Source organism: Chelonus insularis, unplaced genomic scaffold (genome assembly GCF_013357705.1).
Source record: "Chelonus insularis isolate UGA/USDA-ARS -01 unplaced genomic scaffold, ASM1335770v1 contig_321_pilon, whole genome shotgun sequence".
Lineage (NCBI taxonomy): Eukaryota > Metazoa > Arthropoda > Insecta > Hymenoptera > Braconidae > Chelonus > Chelonus insularis.
This window is the reverse complement of record NW_023276492.1, coordinates 216,583-237,825: the sequence shown is the minus strand read 5'-3', so window position 1 is coordinate 237,825 and position 21,243 is coordinate 216,583. Positions and strand designations below refer to the sequence as shown.

At 32.5% G+C, this 21,243-nt stretch overlaps 3 protein-coding genes and 1 long non-coding RNA gene across 11 annotated transcripts; 2 read left to right on the top strand and 2 right to left on the bottom strand.

Annotated features, from left to right (window-relative positions):
• Nucleotides 1–485: 485 nt before the first annotated feature.
• On the top strand, nt 486–12,023 carry arr (low-density lipoprotein receptor-related protein 6). Its single transcript, XM_035081124.1, has 4 exons — nt 486–936; nt 5,965–7,930; nt 8,015–10,443; nt 10,532–12,023. Exons 1-4 carry the CDS (start codon nt 864–866, stop codon nt 10,903–10,905), a joined length of 4,842 nt encoding a protein of 1,613 aa, XP_034937015.1. The 5' UTR covers nt 486–863; the 3' UTR covers nt 10,906–12,023.
• Nucleotides 12,024–12,349: 326 nt separating this feature from the next.
• TTLL1B (Tubulin tyrosine ligase-like 1B) lies at nt 12,350–15,848 on the bottom strand. 8 transcript variants are annotated; one of them, XM_035081194.1, is made up of 9 exons: nt 15,598–15,848; nt 15,322–15,517; nt 14,725–14,856; nt 14,338–14,403; nt 13,782–14,147; nt 13,498–13,699; nt 13,200–13,430; nt 12,931–13,040; nt 12,350–12,856 (listed from the first exon to the last, which is right to left on the bottom strand). In XM_035081194.1, exons 2-9 carry the CDS (start codon nt 15,387–15,389, stop codon nt 12,721–12,723), a joined length of 1,311 nt encoding a protein of 436 aa, XP_034937085.1. In that variant the 5' UTR covers nt 15,390–15,517; nt 15,598–15,848; the 3' UTR covers nt 12,350–12,720. The 8 variants fall into 8 exon arrangements, with proteins under 8 accessions (XP_034937085.1, XP_034937086.1, XP_034937092.1 ...); XM_035081195.1 differs by having other exon boundaries at nt 15,602–15,848; XM_035081201.1 differs by having other exon boundaries at nt 13,498–13,585; nt 15,322–15,848.
• A 902-nt stretch (nt 15,849–16,750) lies between these two features.
• On the bottom strand, nt 16,751–17,972 carry mRpL23 (mitochondrial ribosomal protein L23). The gene is made up of 3 exons (XM_035081203.1): nt 17,786–17,972; nt 17,139–17,418; nt 16,751–16,991 (listed from the first exon to the last, which is right to left on the bottom strand). The coding sequence occupies exons 1-3, from the start codon at nt 17,797–17,799 to the stop codon at nt 16,830–16,832; spliced, it is 456 nt and encodes a 151-aa protein (XP_034937094.1). The 5' UTR covers nt 17,800–17,972; the 3' UTR covers nt 16,751–16,829.
• Nucleotides 17,973–18,082: 110 nt separating this feature from the next.
• Nucleotides 18,083–19,311, top strand: LOC118065728 (uncharacterized). The gene is made up of 3 exons (XR_004690186.1): nt 18,083–18,360; nt 18,486–18,691; nt 18,782–19,311. It is a non-coding gene; the product is annotated as an uncharacterized lncRNA (long non-coding RNA).
• The last annotated feature ends 1,932 nt before the right edge of the window (nt 19,312–21,243 follow it).

The window sequence follows — 21,243 nt, the reverse complement described above, 5'->3', positions numbered from 1 at the left end:
GATATACCCTCCTTATTGTAATAAGTGAATTATTTAAATTAATTATTGAAATACAGTAAATTTTTACGTAATATGAGCATTAGATAAACTGTTATACATTGCGATTAAATTAATATATTTCGATGTATTTTAAATAACATATTATATATGAAAATAAAAGACTTATCTACATTACTTGGACATGAGTATAATTGTTACTTTATTCGTTAATTAGTTGAAGTTGGCTTTAATTTTTTTAATTGAAATCTGGAGATATATTATTATGTATATTTTTATACTGTAATTAATAAAAATGAGTTCGTTGTTAGTTGAAATTAGTATGTTAATAAGTTTTCTTTTATCTTTCAAGTCTACTTATAAGTCAATTAAATTTTAAATTAGAATCTTTCGTGCTATTATTATTTTTTCTGTACTGCGCATGCGCATGTAATTCGCCATTTTGTCGTGCGGCAAACAAAAATGCTACTTTCACTCCCTCACCATCCGCATCTCTCAGTTCGTGCCGAGCATGGCAATGTGTTTTAACGCTTTCCTCCGTCGGGAGTGAAGAAGCTCGATTGTTTTTTTTTTGTTGACAATTTTCATGTGCCACGGGACAGTTATGGTTGTTAACAGATATCAAAATGAATGAAAGTGTATGTTAATAAAGGTGTTTATATAAAAATAGTGAATAATGTCTCGAAATAATGGAAAATTTAACTTTGTGACTAAGTGTCGTTCCCTCCTTAGGTTTTCATGACGTTTGAAATACTTGATTTTATGAAAGGAGGGAAGAATAAAGATTTACAATAAATAAAGAAGAAAAGTAAATGCGAATTTCGCAGAAATGTACATAAAACACGTAAATATTTTACGATTTTAGAATGGCTCTAGGGAAATTGAGGGGCGCCCTCGCTGCCTGCATCTTGTGCACTCTCGTAGTATCTTCTACTTATGGTAAGTGTTTTCTTTCATCTTTATAATTATCTTTATCGTTTAATTTACGATTAAATATTAGATAATCGCATAGTGACATCCAATAAATTAATTAGATTTTTTCTAGGGTCTATAAAAATGATAAAAGTACGCAATGTTGATCTATTTATCTTATCTATTTTGCTTTGCTTCCGTTGTTTACATTATCCTGTTTGAATTTCTATTCATGATTTAGAATGATTTTCAAGCTGTACAATAATTTCATTCAATAGAAAACTACATAAAAACGTATAGAAAACATTCCCAATAGATTTAAGGTTAGATTTGCGAGAGAAAATACGTTTTTAGGTTAATGTAATGAAGGAAAAAATTGAGATAAAAAAGGGGAAAAATTCGAAAAATGTAACACAGGAAACTTGTGTGAATGTAAGCTTGAGAATGAATAGAAAAAAGAAATAAAAGCGTCTGGATCACTTTAATCACTTCCTCGCTGGCACCCCCGCCCAAAAGGAGTCCCCATGGCGAGGTGGAATGGCATAAAAGGAGATGGTGAAGAAGAAGAAGAATAAGAAAAAAGTGTGCCAGAGGTGTGCATATGCTCTGTTGGAAGCGTTGTTGCCGCACAAGGGAGAGAAACCTTCGACTGGGGATGAACAAGAGGCCAAAAACGAAAGCGAAATAAGCAAAGGTTGCCAAAGGAAATGGAATACAAAACACAATGCTCTCAAACTCGCCTATATTCATCGTCAAAGAGAAGAAGAAAGAGAAGTGAGAGAGATATATAGAATCCTTGCACAGCGTTTCTCTACAACAGAGAGTGAACAGAGAACTCTGAGGGATCCGAACCTCAGGAATGTAGACCCTCCCTCTAGTTGTGTCTCCCTTCTACCTTCTTCTTCTCTTTCTATCTTCCTTCATAAGTCCTACCTAGCTCTTTTCCTTCCCTGGGGCTGTCTCCCGTCCTTCTTGCCAGTCTCCTAACAAGCCACAATATAAATAATGCTTTCAGGTGTATGCGTTCACCAGAATCAAAGACGAGAGAATGCAAAGTCGTTTCTTCTTTTCAACTTCTCTGTCTTCAGTCCATCTCCTCTCTCTTCCGTTTCAATTGTAACTTCTCATAGATTACTTCAATTTATTCTTTCATCTTTCCAAGTGATGCAAAATTTTTGTATTGAACCGAACAATTTTTTCCAGTCTTTCTTACATAAACATCAAAAGTTCGACTAATAGTCATGTCGTGGACAAAGTCCTTTGAACTACTCTAGACGCAAATTATGAGGGGAAAAAAAATGTGAATGTACTTGTAAGAGACTTCTAAAACATCAATACATTGGACACTTTTTTTCTTCATTTTTTTCTGATTTTTGATTTGATAAAATATTTCAAGTAATCATTTTATATTCAAATTATACCAGTGATTTATAGTCATTTTTGTCACACAAAACTATTATGTGTATATTTTTTTCAAAACATCTTAACTGTTCTCTCAATCAAAACGAATTTGACGAAACATCCAGTTACAAATAAATTCAAGAATTAGTTTATGGTTTGTGTCCAACTCCATAAAACATATAACATATTATTTAAATGATAATGAATCTGTCGTAAAGATTGTCCTATTGGCAATTTCAAGCACTTCTTATAAAAAGTATTTTAGATGATTTATTTATGAGTTATAATCATTTAAATTTATCAGAAAACTTGACAAAAATCACTTTATTTACATTTTCATCTAATGTTTATGCTTATTATTTGATTCTCTACGGAGAAAAAAAAAAATTTCAAAAACACATAAAAATTCTTGAGTGAATAAAATTGAATTAATAAAAATATTTTATTACTTTTATACAAAATTTTCAATAAAATATCGTTTCTGTATACTCTATAGTATGTTTTTCATCTTGAAAATAAATTTTTCTTTGTGTCTATTTTTTTGACATTTCATTCTTGTGTCTTAGTAAAGGATGTATAGAAATGAAAAGCCAAAGATCTGAAAACACTTCGTAATCCCACAGGTATTATTATCATTTCCATCGATATACTCTTTTCTACTTCTCAATCTCTCTCATCTTTATTTGTTTTTTTTTTTTCTATTTTTTATTTTTTATCATCCTTTTGTAATACATAGGAAATTGCGGAAGCGTGTGTTAATTTAACCGTAAATCACACGTGGGCTGATCGTTTGAAGATATCACAAAAGGACTGAAGAACTAGCGTACCAGACATCTCGTTTCTTTCTCTCTCAATCTCCCTTTACCTTTTCTTCTTATCTTCGCTTCCAGGAGAATGCATAATGTGGACCCTTGTGTATTTTAGAGGCTACGAATCTACTCCAAACTCATCTGCGACTTTGAACAAAAAAGAAGAGAAAAGATACTTATAACATTACTCGTTAAAAATTACTGAACAAAAACTAATGTAGTTAAAGTATTTAATGCTGCTATTAATAATGACATTAAATTATTGAATTGAATAAATTATCATTAAAAAGTGTATTCAATGAATGGATATGTTTTAACTCAATATGTAGAACTGTAAAAAAAAAAAAATTAATTAATTTCAATTTGAAAAAAAAAAGTTGACGAGCATAATAAAGAATTCATGCTTTTAAAATTGTTAAAACTCTTTAAAAAGATTCTACCGTGTTTTTATCTTTGAATTTCATTTCAAGAAAAGGATAATGTTAATTCATTAATTGTATTCTTTTCATATAAAATAATTTTTTCTTAGTTATATTTTAGAAATAAAAAAAGTCGGATAACTTTTTAAAGTTAGAATGTATAAAAAAAAAAAAGAAATTCCAGTATTTTTTTTGTGCAAAAGAAAAGAAAAAATAATTTCGCATTGCTTTTCAAGCAAACAAAAGAAATAGTTCTATTTTTGATTAATACTGTATAGCACATAGAGCAAACACATACACTGACTAAAAGTTCACTTGGTTGTTGGATTTGAATTGAAGCAAACACCCACGTCTACCTGCGTGCTGAAAGACGATAAACCTTGGGTTTTACTTTTCTCTTGCTCTCATTGAAATTGTCGTAGCATGTTGGTGTTAAGAGCCACCCCGTGTATTAGTGGTAGTAAGTAGAATAGTTGGTAGTCGATGCTGCTGGGGTCAGCCCTCTCTCGTGCTGTTCATCACCCTGCCTACTACCTTATTCGTAGCCTTCGCCACCTGCTTTGCATTCCCTCCTCCATCATTATCCTCGACAGCCATTAATTTAAAATTGAATCACGTCTAGACGTCGACGGATCAGCTGAACATAAAAAAAGGAAAAATAAAAATATTAAATCAATTTCCCAGGAAGTTAGAGTTGTATTTTTCGGTATAGCCTATCGTCATTTCAGTGTCAAGGATGCGAGAGAATCTCTTCCGGAGGCCCGTGAGTGGAAGGTGAATGTGAGAAGAAAAGAGATGAGCAATCAAAAAGAGGATGAGAGAGAAAATATAAGAAGACTAACGGCCGCTAACAAGGCACGGTAGAGGCAGTAAGAGGGGCGTGCTAACTGCCATCTCCTCCTTCCTCCTCTTTCTCTTCATCTTCGCTCTATACTCCAGGATACAAACCAGCAAGGACTTTAGGTTCACGGACTGCCAACGAGGAACGATCTCGCGTGCCTGCTGCTGCTCTCCACCACTCTTCAAGTCTTTTACATTGGCGTAGGGGTCATATACATGAACATATACATACATACACATCTCCATATATTTGAATACTTTTTCTGCGAATAAATATTAAAAACAATCTGCTTTCAAATATTTTAATTGAATTTTTTTACACATTTTAACGTATTTCTGCATATTTATTACCACATTCTTGGTATTTTCAAATACTAAACCAAAATAACATTTTTATTAGCTTCAATGGAGATCAACAAGCTTATTCTCTGATTTAAGACTTAGACAGTTTGCTCTTATTTAGCAAATTGATGGTTTCTAGATGGGTGCAAAGTATTAGCATTGAACATTTGATGAAAATGATTGTTTCTAGACGGATGCAAAGTATTAGCATTGAACATTTAATGAAAATGATGATAGGTTAACATAATTTTTTTTCGGTGTCTATATATAAATGTAATGCTACAGCATTTTTTTTGTAGTCTACATATTTTTTACAGCTCTTCAAGATAAACATTTTTGCTAAGCTTGCCTCTTTATAATAATTTTTTTCTAAGCTTTTTTTTGGTGAGAAAGTGAAGAACGTGCTTTCCTGCTGCTCTGGCTTGCGAGTGCCCACTCGTGCAAATGTTGAGGCCTCTCTCTTTAATTTTTATTTTTTATTTTGCTTAGTCTCTCATTTTTTTCTTCATTCCACTGCTCGTTTAATCTCACGCCTCGTCACCTGTACCTCTCCCTTTGCCCTCGTCCGTCTTCAATAATCCAACGAGTTCCGTACTAACGTGAGAATTTTTTGTTTTCATTCAGAATTATTGTTCGATCGAAAGAGTAGGTGTTGAAGAAAATAAAATGAAAGGAAAAGCCTTATAGTATATTGATGTGAATAGAGAAGTAGTGCCATAGGTTTGATCCGGGTCCTTTTTCTTCAATTGCAAGAAGGAAAAGAAATACAAGAGAGAACTTGGTAAAATCGTTTTGAACAGACTCTTCTTTCAGTTACTTTCTTTCTTCTTCTCTTGTCTACTCTTCTCATCTTCAGAATGCCGCAAAGGGAATAATAATGCGTTAAAGTGCATAATGAGGCGCAGAAACTCTGTTGGCTTGTTGTGAAGCTTCAAAGCATCACGAAAAAAAGTAAAAAGGACGTCACTCCACTGCCACTGAAGACTTCAAGTGTCATTTATGAATCTTTATAATGTTCTCAAGTCTTTAGTTCATGGTTCTTAGAAAAAATTTCCTAAAAAAAAACATTTTTAGTCAATAATTAACTAGCAATTATACCCAAAGTAATGCAAATGACTTTCTCCATGTTTCATATCATAAATTACTCATCTTAAAATTCTATATCAGTTAGATGATAAATCTATTCTTTATGATGATGTATTTAAACTCTTTCTAAGATAGAACTTTTTTTGTTATTGTTTCAGGCTCTCCAACTCTTCTGTTTGCAACTCACAGGGATATCCGAGTGGCTAATATTTCTCGAGGCAATAAAGTTTTAACAATAGTTAAAGACCTTTCTCAGGGAGCAGCGTTGGATTTTTTCTGGGAAAAAAGGCTAGTCTGTTGGTCTGACAGTGGCTTAGAAATGATTCAATGCGTTAAAACCAATGGTACTCATGCTGGAGAACGAATAACTATTGTTAATTCTAGTTTAATATCACCGGATGGGCTTGCGTGTGATTGGTTCACTGGGAAACTTTATTGGACTGATGGAGAGAAAAACAGGATTGAAGTGACGAGTATTGATGGTGAACAACATCGAAAAGTACTCTTCTGGACAGATATTTACGAGCCACGAGCTATAGCCTTGGTACCTATGAGAAGTATAATGTTTTGGACTGACTGGGGAGACGTCCCAAAGATTGAGAGAGCTGCTATGAACGGTGATCCCAAGACTAGAGAAATCATTGTATCTGACGACATCTTCTGGCCTAATGGATTGACTGTAGATTATGAAAACGAGTTAATTTATTGGGCAGATGGTAGACTAAGATTTATAGCTGTGATGGATTATCGAGGAAAGAATAGAAGAAAAATAGTTAAAGAAGGCCTAGATTACCCTTTTGCCATTTCATTTTTTGAGCAAAAACTATATTGGACTGATTGGAAGACTTGGTGTATTCATTCACATGATGTTCGATCAACAACAAGCCAATCTCATCCTCGAGAATTATTTCATGGTGAATATGTACCTGGAGATATCGAAGTATGGGACCCTAGAAGACAACCTTTCACGGATAATCCATGTAGACATAATAATGGAAATTGTTCTCACCTGTGTTTACTCAATCCTGATCCACCTGGATATTCTTGTGCTTGTCCAACAGGAGTTAAGTTAATCAACAATTATACTTGTGCAAAAAGACCTGAAGAAGTGTTACTGATAGTTCAACAAACAGAAATCTGTAGATTATCGTTAGACTCTCCAGATTATACCAATGTTGTTTTACCTTTAACAGGTGTCAAACATGCAATAGCCATTGATTTTGATCCTGTTGATGAGATGTTTTATTGGACTGATGAAAAAGCACGAGCCATTCGACGTGCATATTTAGATGGATCGGGTCAAGAAGATATTGTCATCACAGAAGTTACAAATCCTGAAGGTATTGCTATCGATTGGATCGCAAGGAATATGTACTGGACAGATACAGGGACTGATAGAATTCAAGTAGCACGATTAAATGGAACATGTCGAAAGGTTCTAATAAATGAAGATCTTTTAGATCCAAGAGCTATTGCTCTAGCTCCAGAGCTTGGTTGGATGTTTTGGACCGATTGGAACGAAAGAAGACCCAAAATCGAACGAAGTAATCTTGATGGCAGTGAAAGAACTTTGCTTATCACTAAAGACATCACTTGGCCCAATGGAATCGCTTTGGATCTCGAAAGGAAAAAGGTTTACTGGTGTGACGCAAAGACGGATAAGATTGAAGTTTGTAATATGGATGGATCAGACAGAAGAGAAGTTATCACGGATAATCTTCCACATCTTTTTGGATTAAGTCTCTTGGGAGACTTTTTATACTGGACAGATTGGCAAAGGAGAAGTATTGACCGAGCGCATAAACTCACTGGAGCTGATAGAGAAGTAATCGTGGATCAAATTCCAAATGTCATGGGAGTAAAAGCTGTTCACTTGGGGAGAATTCAAGGGACTAATCCTTGTGCTAATAATAACGGAGGATGTAGTCATCTTTGTTTGAATAGACCAAAAAATAATTATGTTTGTGCGTGTCAGATTGGATATGAGTTGAAGAAGGATCAAAAAACTTGCGTCATTCCTGATGCTTTTCTCTTATTTTCGAGGAAAGATAATATTGGAAGAATTAGTATTGAAAATGCCAACAATGATAATATTATTCCGGTGACAGGAGTAAAAGATGCTAGGTGAGTTTTACTATTCCAAATATTTTTCTTTATTATTTATGACTATTTAGCCTTTTAAATTTAAATGAAATTTTTTATCTTTAGTGCTTTAGATTTCGACATGACCCAGAATAGAATTTATTGGACGGACGTAAAGCTAAAAACAATAACAAGGGCTTTCATAAATGGTTCAGAAGTCGAGAAGGTCGTCGACTTGGGTTTAGAAACACCTGAGGGTTTAGCAATCGACTGGATCGCTCACAACTTATATTGGAGTGATACCGGCACTCGAAGAATCGAAGTAGTGCGATTGGAGGATGGTAGTAGAAAAGTTTTAATCTGGCAAGATCTTATGGAGCCTCGATGCTTGGCATTAGATCCAGTGCAAGGCCATATGTATTGGAGTGAATGGGGAAACTCTGGAAGTATTGAAAGAGCAGACTTGGATGGCACTTCGAGACAAGTAATCTTATCGAACATCGGTCGTACTCATGGCTTGACGATTGATCACGCCTCACGGCAACTGTACTGGGCGGATCTCTACACGCCTGCCATCGACAGCTACAATCTTAAGACGTCTAAACGTAAGGCAGTCATTACTCAGGACATTGTTTACCCCTTTGGAATTACTCAGTATCTAGACTATATTTATTGGACAGACTGGAATACTGGAGATATTGAGAGAGCCAACAAAACAACCGGTGCAAATCGAACAAAAATTCATGATAAACTAGAATCTGTTACTGACATCCTGGTCTTTCATGCATCAAGACAGGCTGGAACAAATACATGTGCAATTAATAACGGTGATTGCAGTCATATTTGCATCGCCCTACCTGATCCTGCTGCTAATCAGTCACATTCTCACAAGTGTACGTGCCCAACACATTACAGTTTAGCATCTAATAATAAGACATGCATTGCTCCACGTAATTTTATGGTTTATAGTATGAGAAATGTCATGGGAAGAATTCTTCCCGAAGGCGATGATTGTCCAGACATTGTGTTGCGCGTTCAAGGATTGAAAAATGTACGATCGATTGAATTTGATCCAATAACTCAACATATTTACTGGATAGACGGACGTTCTATGTCAATACGAAAAGCTCTTGAGAATAAGACGCACGCTTCAGTGATAATTCCCGGAGGGACAGGCTCTCATCCCTTTGATCTTGCTCTTGATCCTTTGGGTAGACTGCTCTTTTGGTCGTGCTCAGAAAATGATGCAATAAACGTGACAAGACTCGACAATGGTTCTGTTCTCGGAGTGGTTGTCAAGGGTGACGGAGAAAAACCGAGGAATATTGCTGTGCATCCAGAGAAACGTCTACTCTTTTGGACTGATATCGGAGGGAAAATGAAAATAGTGCAAAGTGGAATGGATGGCAAAGACCGTATAATTGTTGCTACAGATTTAAATCAACCAACCAGTCTAACCGTTGATACTGTCTCGAATCTTATTTTTTGGGCTCATGGTCGACAAATTGAAGTTGCTGAACTCGGCGGAAAATCACGAAGAGTCTTAATCTCTGTTGAAGATCCAGGATCAATTGCATATCTTTCAATCTTAGATAGTTATCTGTATTGGTTCAATCGTGCATCTCAACTTGTTGAACATGTTAATAAGACTTCTGGAGCAGGAAGAAAAACATTGATGAATCGATCACTCACCGATCTTGTAGCTGTAAAAACACCAGATGATCAAGTGATGGAATCACATCCCTGCAGTCCTTTTCAAGATTATGGTGGTTGTTCTCACTTTTGCATTGGTTCCGGAACTACTGCCAAGTGTTCTTGTCCTCAATACCTAGTACTTTCCGATGATAAAAGAACCTGCAGCGCTGCTCCTGCTTGTGGAGCTGATCATTTTACTTGTGCAGATTCCAGCTCAGCACTTACCAAAGACTGTATACCTGTCATTTGGAAATGCGATGGACGAGCAGATTGTCCTGATGGCAGTGATGAACTTGGATGTCCTATATGTGATCGAGATCAGTATCGATGCCAAAGTGGACAGTGTATAGATCTTTCTTGGGTCTGTGATGGCACAGTACAATGTCAAGATGGTGGTGATGAAGCTCACTGTTGTCAACCTGGTCAATTTCGATGTACACTAACATCAGTTTGTATTGCGGGAAATACGTTATGCGATGGTTGGGAGAATTGTGCAGATGGCAGTGATGAATCAGCTGCAGTCTGTTCACCATTAAATCGACGTCAAGACATTGGGCCGTTAGCAGAAGGAGGCAAGAGTGCTTATATTATTGCGATTCTTGCGGTTATGGGTGTCATTAGCATTACTGTACTGGTATTCTATTATTGCCGGAAAAGACTTTCAAGCAGTGAAGAATTGCCAGATATTCTACATGACTCAGCGGGAGACCCGCTTTCACCGAAGCCTGGGAGGTCCGGTAAACCAATGCTTGTGCAAAAAAATGGAGTTAAAGATCTCAAAGCTGGTTTAAAAACTGTAAGAATGTCCACATTAACTGGAAGTAGCATTGGCTCCAGCTACGATCGCAGTCATATCACAGGTACATTTTTATTTAATATTCTCATTCGTTCATTATTCATACCGAGAAAAAAAAAATTCTGATGAATCAACTAATTGTTATTTTTAAGGTGCGTCAAGTTCCACTCGTGGGAGTTCAGCTGGTGGTTATCCCCAAGAGACTTTAAATCCCCCACCAAGTCCTGCAACAACAGCTAACTCTACAAGATGTTCAAGCAGTAATGCTTCAAGATATCGTCCTTATAGACATTATCGTACTATAAATCAACCACCTCCGCCAACACCGTGTAGTACGGATGTCTGTGATGAGTCAGATTGCAATTATCCTGCTCGGTATAGGTATGAAAGTGAGCCCTTTCCTCCACCTCCAACACCTCGATCAGTATATCACAGTGATGCAGGAATCAGTTGTCCACCATCTCCTAGTTCTAGATCTTCAACATATTTTAGTCCACTTCCACCTCCTCCTTCACCTGTACCATAAAACATATATCAAAAAAATTTGGTGCTTCCTCAAAATGGTACTTTAGAGCAATTAAAGTATTTTAAGATTTTTATAAAAGAAAAAATTAATCAACAATTTAACAAAAAACGAGCTTTATATCAAATAAGTTCAGTATCACTATATCAATCATTTGATATTAAAATGATATAGTTATTTGTTCTTACAAAATTTAAAAATAGATTTAAATTTTTTTGAAAAAAGTAGATCTTACATTTGGATAATGATGAAGGTGCTAATTATTTGTAGATAATGCACGCGCGGGCATTTATTGGTTAGCCACATAGTAGTATAAAGTGCAAATAATTGTTTTAATTACACAAATTGTTATTTTATTCATGTACAGAAATAATTCAATCCTCAGTGCCTAAAAAAACCGTGGTTAGTATTTTTTTTAAAAAGAATATTCCCATGGTAAAATGTAAATAGTGTATGTGTGTATATAAAAATTAATTTTTAACTAAAGTAAAAGAGTTAGAATGAATGGAGAATGAATAGATATTATTAGTATGAGTGTGAAGGACACAAGTTCACTTGAGGTACCGTCCGAGGGTCTCAACATATATACTTGAACAAGATTAGACATATTCGTTATAAGATACCGAGGAGTTTTTATATGAAATTGCTGTCTGTTTGAAGAAATCACCTAAAGTAAACTCTCGAAAAGCTCGCCAAACTACTTGATCATTTAAGATTTTATAAAAAATTATAAAATATCCTTCACATTCATATCTCATGAATAGATACTATTCCATTGTATAGATAAATGTATGCATCAGATAAGTTATAATATTGAAAATGATAACGCAGATTTCACACATTGGCTATTATGTCTGCATGCAAAAGCCATTTTATTATTTTTATCTATACTGTTAATTGTGATGAAAATTATATCGTATTATATATAACGTTAATATTTTTATCATTAGAAAAGAAAAGTTTAGTTTTTATGTTCTTTACCTGATGTGGCACGTGACCAAAGGCTGCTTCGAGTAAAATTATTATTAAATAAAATTATACAGTGGTAATCAAAACTATCTAGACTTTTGTTATTTTTTGTTTAGAAAATAATTTGTAAAATTTTTGAGATTTAAAATTAAAAGTACTATTTTTATTATATAAGTTTCGATAAATAATTTTATAAATTTATAAAAAAATTAAGAAATTTAGTGTTTAGATATTTTTGATTTGAACTGTAATTTTTGTAATTTAATTCAAAATTTAACTAATTATTATTATTAATAAGAATAATAATAATAATAAATTCTAATTGAATATAACATCTTTATAATGTAACGAAGGGTTGAAACGTACAAACGCACATGAAATTTTTCCATAAATAAATTTCTACCTATTACTGTTGTTTTATATACCAGAGCTTCTTTTTTATTATAATATTCATTCTATTACGATTGTGCCATAATCGTTAGGATTGAAAACACAAAAAATGTATTACATTTCTAACAATACGTACAAATAGTAAGAAAGATAAAGAAAAAATTCAATCTGGCACTGCCAATAATATAACTTTATAAAATGCCTTGAAGAATAGTTTTTCAAGCAAATCGCTGATGTCGTTTAGCGTCCAAGACTGAATGAAAAAATTACTATGATTAGCGTTTCACTTTTTGCCATACACAAGTGTCAATATTTCACATTGTGTAGTGTAAAATATTTGTACAAAAACATTTTAAAAATAAATTTTTGTTGATGTATTTTAAACATGTTGTAATAATTTTTTACACAACCCTGCTTCATTTTTCATTATTCAATTTTGATAAAATTTTTAAAATATAACTACTTCCATTTGCTCGAGGAATTTCTGTACTTCCCTGAAGGGCTTTCTTTCTCTTCTAAAGCAGACAATTCTTCATCTAACAGAAGTTCAAAATTTCCCATAGCTTCAAGCGTTGGACACTTGTTCCATCTAACACTGTAACAAAAAAAGAAGCATAATTAATTTCTTGAATTGTTGAATTGTCGAGAGTAAAGCCTTTTTATTCTCACTCAGGTACTCCATCCGGAGGAACGACAATAGAGACAATATTGTCAATGAGTTTGTACTTTAATATTCTATCATTCACAGTCGTTGATGTGAGAGAAGGTGAAGCATTCACCTAAAAATCATAAGATAATTATCACTCTTTACATAACCGGAATATTCACAGCATTCTACATATTTTATAACTCCATCATTATAATATGAGCTTCATTTATGATAGTCTCTACTAATGATTAATCTAGAGTTTAACGCTGTTGGATATCTAAAGTCTTACCTCTATGAGCCATGGCTTGAGTTTATTATCAATAATTATATCATATCCATAACATTCAAAACAATGTCTATCGTTAGCCATAACTGGTGCAACAGCTTTAAGCGAATGAACAATGCACCAAGAGATGTTAGCAAAAAGTTTTTCAGTTACAGCTTTGCCTCTAGTACTTTCTAAATAAAGTCGGAGATTTTGAACACTGAGTTTGCCTCCATGAAGACTATTATACTCATCCTGAAACGTTAATTAAACTTTCAATACCTAGAAGGTGTAAAAAGGTAATGTAACAAAAGGTACTTGCTCCATGTTTTTGGACTGAAACATTGGTAAGATGAACGTACATATTGTCTAGTTCTTGGATACTTGTGTCGTACTTCACTGTGCAAAATCTACAAAAACCTAGCTTAAAGAGATATGCTTTTAAAGGTCGAAATGATGTTATCAATACATATAAACGCAAGTCAAATTTTTTTCCACCAATCAATAGTGGATTGTCGATGTATCTATCAATTTTGAAGAATATTAACAGTGAAAGATTTTAAACTGATTAAGTAATTTAACAAATTATCTAATATTTTAACTTACCTTGATATGACATAAGATTCTTTTGATAAATTTGGATTAAATGGATTCTTAGCTTCTCGAGACCACTTTTTCAATTTACTCAATTTGTTGATTAAAAATATACCTGCCCCCTGCGACTTCCCACATGGTTTCATAATCCAGGTGCTTTGCGGAGATTTCCTGTACTCCTCAACAAACATATTATAATCCGCCGGTAAAACAAAAGTGACAGGTATGAAATCAAGATGTAAATATTTTCCTGGACCATCCCCTCTCTCAGCTAGTGGGCTCCCTTCTCTTTCTAAATCTTTTCGGTATCTCTTTATATTTTTTACCAGTAAATCTTTACGTGTTAATTCGTAATGATTAGGAAAATGGTTGATAGTCCTTGAAACAAAAAAAATTATCTTTAATTAAATACTTAGGAATATTGGAAGCAATTAATACTTATTTTCTTTCACTTTGGCTCATAGATTATATATTTGAGAAGTCAATATCGTAGTATATCTACATCTAACTCTGCTATGTATATTGATAGATTTGCTTACGTTATGCTCTTTACACATGATTAACTTACTGATTATCTCCCATCCGGTATCCTGTTTCAACACTGAAAATATTTCTACAAGATTGAGTCACTGCCCTAGACAATGAGTTAATTTTATTATAGGATAAATGAAGAATATCTATCCAGATAGGAAATTTTAGATAACTTTACGCTAAAATTCCGAAATATTATAGGTATCATAATTTTCTATCTGGATTAATTATCAATAAATAAATAAATATCAAATATTATAATAAATGAAATTATTTCATTGTAAAATTTTCATAAGATCAAAATACACAATCTCCGAAGATTGTTTATCATATATTATTACTTATGAATGAGAATACTGTTTTTAGTTAGGTTCTTTGGAGATAGAGCACTTTAAATAACATAAATTAAAACTTGGATATTTACCAATAAAAATTCCAGTCATCTTCAGGACCCACTTGAGTCCAACCACGTTTTTCAAAATTATAAACTATAACAGATTTATCCATATCTGTACAAAATGTTACCTTCATTTTGTCTGTTCCAATAGTTGGTACTCTGAAATACATGAAACATGATTATAAATAGATTCTTGTGGCCTGTCAATTTATTACATCAAGCTATTAATTGTAATTTTTACTAAAAATAGATTTGTAATCACGTGATGTACATCTCAATGTAATATTTTCTTGTATTTTTTCTAAATATAAGTAGTTTAAAATGCATATTTTATCTTGACAATTTTTTGACTCACACATGTCACTATTGATGGCTTGTCACCATGTGCAGTCTACCCCTACGCCGTACACGGCAGACGTATTGAGTGCAGTAATAAAATTTTATTGCATTTTTAAAGAAGGGTAAATTTCTGAGAATCACGACTGGATTAAAAAACTCGGGGTTAGGAAATAGTAAACCATGTGTTCACCAAATAATTTTTTAAATATATTTTAGAGAGTATGAATAAATAAAATATAACAATGTAGCTGGAAAATAATAAAATATAATGTATCATTAATTTACCTGCCATAAATTGTCGATAAATTGTTGTTTCCTGATTTTTTATTATCTGTACTTGTCGTACTCGCCATTGTTCGAATGATGAGATTTTATTGATGTTTGATCGATAAATAAATTAACTATGGCAACCCAAAGATGAAACTAAAATCATTGGATGATTTTTTAAAACTAATTTAAACATTTATTTCCATGTAAACACCTTAAAATTAAATTTTTGAATAAATTCCATGTATTCTTGATTTTGATTGTAATAAAATTTTAAAGAAAATTTTATCTCACAAACATGTAGCTGTATTATTTTACACACTGGAATTGGGAATAATTTATTTATTTATCTTTACATTGAACATTAATAAATGTTCATTGAATATATTCAAACCCTAACAATAACGTATAGTCTAAATAAAAATCTGTTCATGTGACCAGAAGGTTTAAGACCCTCGGTCATAATTTTGTCTTCAATATTCAAGTACTTTAGAGAGGAATCCTTATTTCTTTATATCTTTGAATTTTTTCATTTTTTTTATCGGTTTTCGTTTGTTTACATGTGCGTACTCAAGAAAGTTTATTTCTAAGAAGCTTTGTACACATAGTGCGTAGCATCCAATCTGCGTGCGTTAGAACAAGAATCAAAACAAAGGAGACAAGCCAGTTTCGATACGAATTTCTTCCGGAGAGGACGTAAATACGATACAAGTTATTTGTGTTAAAAAAAACCAAGTTCAATATTTAGCATATATTTTGCTAAAATTAAATTAACTGCGTATATTCATCCACATCGATTGAAATTTCTACTTATCAGGTAATTTCGTTGTTAATAAACTATGATAAAAGTGATATTTCTGTTATAATTTAATCAATTTTTCTTTTTTATAAAGCGTTACACCATTAAAATAAATTTGATTGATTTATTTTCTTCTTGGATTTCAATAATTTAATTGATAGATTAATTAACGTTAAAATAGCGTATTCAAGAGTTTGTGAATTATTGAATGATTCGCCGGTAATTGAGTTGATCATTGAAGTTATTAGTGATACTAAGTGTTTAATAAATTAATAGTGTTCTAAAAGAAATTAAAGTTGGTGTTATTTTTTAAAGTAAATTGAATATTTATAATTTCAGAAGTAAAAATGTCAGAGGAGGGTTGCATCTGTCTCAGACCCAAACGATTTGTTTTGTGCGCAAATTGCGGAACTTATGTAAAAGGCCGAATTCGCTACATTTGTCCAAAACATCCAAATGTAAGTTTTAATTTTTAAAGAGATATTTATTAAATATTGATGAATCTTCTACTTTATTAAATACTATTATTTTTGTTATAGGTAGTTTTTAGCCATGATTTTCAGGACTGTCCAAAGTGTCACAGGCTGGACCTGTTCACGGAATTTGATATGAATAAAAAAAGAATCGATAGAAACGCTGGTGTTACTTCACATTAGCTTTATTTTCAATTTATTCTTTAAATAAGTATTTTTCATATAACAACATATGATATTAAATGTTAAGTATATTAAATACCAAACCATCCTGGAATTCCTGGTTTATTATTTTTATTTAAATATTTTTTATAATTTTCTTTCATTTCGTCAATACTACGTTTCTCATCTCTTTCCTGTTTATCTATCTCGTCAGTTTTAAATAATTCAGGAAAAACGAATTTTTCATTTTTATCCTAGAAAGTAAGATGCAGATATTCATTATATATACTTATTCTAAGTAATGCCTGTTATTCTGGCAATAAGATATTTTATAATTCTAAATGAGTTAATAAATTTTCAATATAAATTATGTTTGATATTTCTACAAACGTTTTACTTACTAATACAACATAAGCAACTTTGTAATCATCCTCTTTGATAATATAGCCACCATTTTGGGCTCGTTTGAATTTTCCTAGTGCAATTCTTGTTCTGACATCTTTGACATTTATTTTATAGATTTTTTCTAAATAATTTCTTACATCATACTTGGTCATTTCAAGGGAGACGTGAAATTCAACGATGTTTTCCGGTAGTTTATATTGAGGTGGCACTATTTTCATCCAAAAATTTGGTAAAAATATCCTTAATTGAGGGTTTCCTTTCCGATAAATCGGATACCTGAAATATTTTTAATTATAAATTAAAAAAAAAAATTAAATTACATTCAAAATGTTTATGTTAATTTATATTGTTTATCATACACTGTGTTATTAGAATTTAGACTTCTCTTTTTACTAATTTGTGGATCTTTACCAATATTTATTAGCATATAATTTCGCAAAAAAAGAATAAAAGGTCATGTATTAGGTATGATAATTATGTATTCGTCAGCATTGACGATTAATTAGCATCTGCAGTTATTAAAAACAATAGATTTTTACATGGTCAAAATATCAAGAATAAATGTTATATTTTATATGGGTAATTATTATGATTGTCAAATATTTTAAAGACAAAGGAAAGAGCGAAAAAAGTGATAGCTTACCATCGTGTTGACATTTTGTTTCAATTTTTAATGTCAATAATTTCGGCGTTTTTATTTATTGAAAATTTTTAACCTAAAATGTTACTGCATTCAATTTTCCAAACACCGATGAAATTTTTTCTCTCTTTTATTCTTCTGCCTCTCTCATTCTAAATAGTTTAGTTCAGTTGTTCGACGACAAGCGCTGTAAGCGTCAACAGTAGCGCCACCTTGACTAAACAAAAATTAGGTTGGCAATCTATGGCAACACAAGTGTTACCACCACACCTCTAGTGGCAAGCCGTGATTTGGGGAATCACCGGAACCGGAGGTTGGACAGCCTGATTCAACGGCTAAAAAGTTTGCCGCTACAGATGGAGGAGACCTGTAGAAAACGTTTTATTAGTGCTAAAGTTTATTTATATTCAACTTAATTATTATTATCAATAAATTATTTTATATTAAATTAACCTGAAACACTTTACATATGACCCAGGTTTAAAAAATTCATGATTGGGAACCGTTTTTTGTAAATAATAAAATGTCTCCGTTGTCTGTGAGTAGATCATCATCACCTAAACTAAATTTATTGAAAGGTAAGCTCTTTTATTTTACTCCTTATTTTATTAATTTATTTTGACACTACACGACATAAATGCTGTCCAATTTTTTGAAGGTTATACATACGATTTCTTATACTCTTTTACACCAAATTTTTTAGCTCCAAATAATATGGCCAATGATATTCAAGAGAAACGATTAACATAATACCGGGAAAAATGTAAGATGTTAAAGCATCAGTTACTTGCTGCGGAAAAAGAGATCGAATTACATACAAAATCTGTGGAAAGGTCCGAATGACTCTTTTTTGCACTGCATCGAGAGTTAGAAAACAGACGGAAAAAAAGTTGAAAATATATGAAAAAGGTAAATGAACATTTATTTCAGAATACAAACTGATCAAATGTATAAAATAACTAATAAATATACATAATATATAATTATACTTTGTTCTAGAAGGTGCCTCCACCAGCCCTACGACCTCTTAAGCCTCTGCTCCTTCCCTTTCTATGTCAATTCCACCTTTCATTCATACTTACGTTGCTCGTCGTCTTCTCCAAAAAAGTCAAAGCCCCTTGTAATGCACTACTCTCCACACCACCAACTGGAAAACCACTAACACGACCTGCACCTACACTTCATGAACATTCCTTGTTGGACACATTTACACTCTGAAGACCTGGTGGACCTGGTGTTGCACCACTACCTGGCTACACCTGTGACGTCAAGTTGGAGGAATTCAGATTTTATAGACTTGAAGAAATTTATTTATTTTGCAAAAAAAAATTATATTGCAAATAATTAAATAGTATATAAAAAGTTAGTGTAGCAGAAAAAAATAAATTAAACCAATTGATGTTAACTATCTATATTTAGAATACTTTCAAATCATTTAGCCTAGCTAGCAGATAATAAACAGAAAATATTTAATTGAAAAAAGTACTATTACATTTTTTACATGTATAATAAAATGTTTTTATTTCACAACAGTGAGTTGTGGTTCCTGAGAGATACTTTAAACATGCATTTATTTGATTATTTCCCATGAGCAAATAAATAGAAGAGTTTCCCAAGGGAATTTATGAAGCAAATGATGATAATAATAAAAGAATAAGATAAAATAAAATAATAAAGAGTACAATCAATCATAAAATTAATGATAAAAGATGGGAATAATTGAAGGAAAGGCAAGGCAGGTTAATGACAGAAAACACAATGATTTACCATGATGGAACTTTTATTCTACAGATAATCTACTACCAATACTTTCAGTCTGTGACAACATAAGTAATGATAAAGAACAATTTTTAACTGTTTCTGATTAGTTAGTTTTGGTATAAGTTCATCGTCCCCAACTTACAAATATGAAATCCATTTTTTTAGTTTGCTCCACAACTGGCTTCACAATAATGTTTTGCTGGGTTATATATCAAGAGGACTCGCACAACCAAGAAATGACACAATGTAAGTGAATTATGGACAGATGGACAAATGTTGGACAATCAGCTGTAATCTCCTCCAGTAGTAGTAATTCGTTTATTTTAATTACATAGTATGCTGTGGGGGGAGGGGGTTAATATAAATATGGTTTTGTCCCGGTCGGAAATGGAACCTGCTACCCATGGTGCGTCAGGCTGATGTCTTACCCAGTAGACCACCGTGTCGGTATTTGTATTTCTTCTGTTTTCTCCGTCTAATATTTAAATAATTAATAAGGAAGTTTGTCATGTTAGCACAGACAAAGTGTGCTCAGACCTATTTTTTTTAAGTATCTAATCTGTAGATGTTTTTCTACTCTTTTCAACTCTTTTCAAAGTATGTTGCGAACATTGTATATAATTTAATGCACCTTGTCTGATGGAAAGAGGAGATTGTTACGGTATCTCTGAATAATGGAATATATTATTCGCTCTAAACACATTATTCTTGTTAAACTGATATACATACTGGCACCTTTCGAAGCTGATGCTAGAGGTAGCACAGGTGCAATTGGTTCAACAGAGTGGACTGCGTCCAATATATCTTGTTCTGGCGAACAAAGTTTATTTGACAAAAGATTCTTCAAATTTTCTCATTACTTCAGATTTATTTTGTTCATATTTATAATAAAAAAGTATTATCTTCAAGGATTTGAGAATATCATCAAAATATTTGAAGAAAGGATTAAAAAAGCTGTAAATCTAAATTCTAAAATGTTCTATTGAGAAAAAAAGAGATGACTAAACAGTAGTGAAACACTTTATATAAATCTTTATACACTTAACAATAAAAAGGTATAGAAGATTATTTGAATTCGTCTTTAGTAAAGTATTTGAATCACTACAAATATAAGTACGAATCCATAAATAGAAGATCTGATGCTACAACTGCAATAAATCAAGATTCAGGTATACTCAAATTTTAAAGAAAATTTCATAACAAAACATAACATTAAGATTCATGACTAGTTAACTAATTCTGTATTATTTTCCTAGATCCAAAAATTTGATGTGTTAATTTGGACTTGAATAGTCTGGTCATGCGTAGCACAATTTGAAATACGCGAGAGCAATGATGAGAATATGCTACACAGGATTCATTGTCTTTCTACCTTCGACTCTACAAAATAATTTGTGTATTTGGAGCACGATCATATTTAATATCTATTATTAAAAACATAGATAAATTATTCATGTGATTTATGATTATACCAAATGCATTATCTAACTTATTTAGATGGTGCTTCTCTAAGCTCTAATTATCAGTTTTAGGCCTGGGTTTAATATATGAATAAACCACGATCTAGGTTCCGTTTGTCGCGAAATCGTAACCCACGACCGCTAGCGTGTCAGTCTTAAATACTGGCACGCTAACCTCTCTACCGCTGTGGTGGTTATAATTAAAGGTACATAGATACTCAATTGTGTTTGTAAATATGA

Coding starts and splice junctions, on each gene's coding strand:
- arr (XM_035081124.1), top strand. CDS start 864: ATGGCTCTAGGGAAATTGAGGGGCGCCCTCGCTGCCTGCATCTTGTGC. Junction 937..5,964: donor CGTAGTATCTTCTACTTATG/GTAAGTGTTTTC, acceptor TTATTGTTTCAG/GCTCTCCAACTCTTCTGTTT. Junction 7,931..8,014: donor ACAGGAGTAAAAGATGCTAG/GTGAGTTTTACT, acceptor TTTTATCTTTAG/TGCTTTAGATTTCGACATGA.
- TTLL1B (XM_035081194.1), bottom strand. CDS start 15,389: ATGGCGAGTACGACAAGTACAGATAATAAAAAATCAGGAAACAACAAT. Junction 13,700..13,781: donor GAATCTTATGTCATATCAAG/GTAAGTTAAAAT, acceptor CAAAATTGATAG/ATACATCGACAATCCACTAT. Junction 13,041..13,199: donor TCAAGCCATGGCTCATAGAG/GTAAGACTTTAG, acceptor TATGATTTTTAG/GTGAATGCTTCACCTTCTCT.
- mRpL23 (XM_035081203.1), bottom strand. Junction 16,992..17,138: donor AAGTTGCTTATGTTGTATTA/GTAAGTAAAACG, acceptor CTTACTTTCTAG/GATAAAAATGAAAAATTCGT.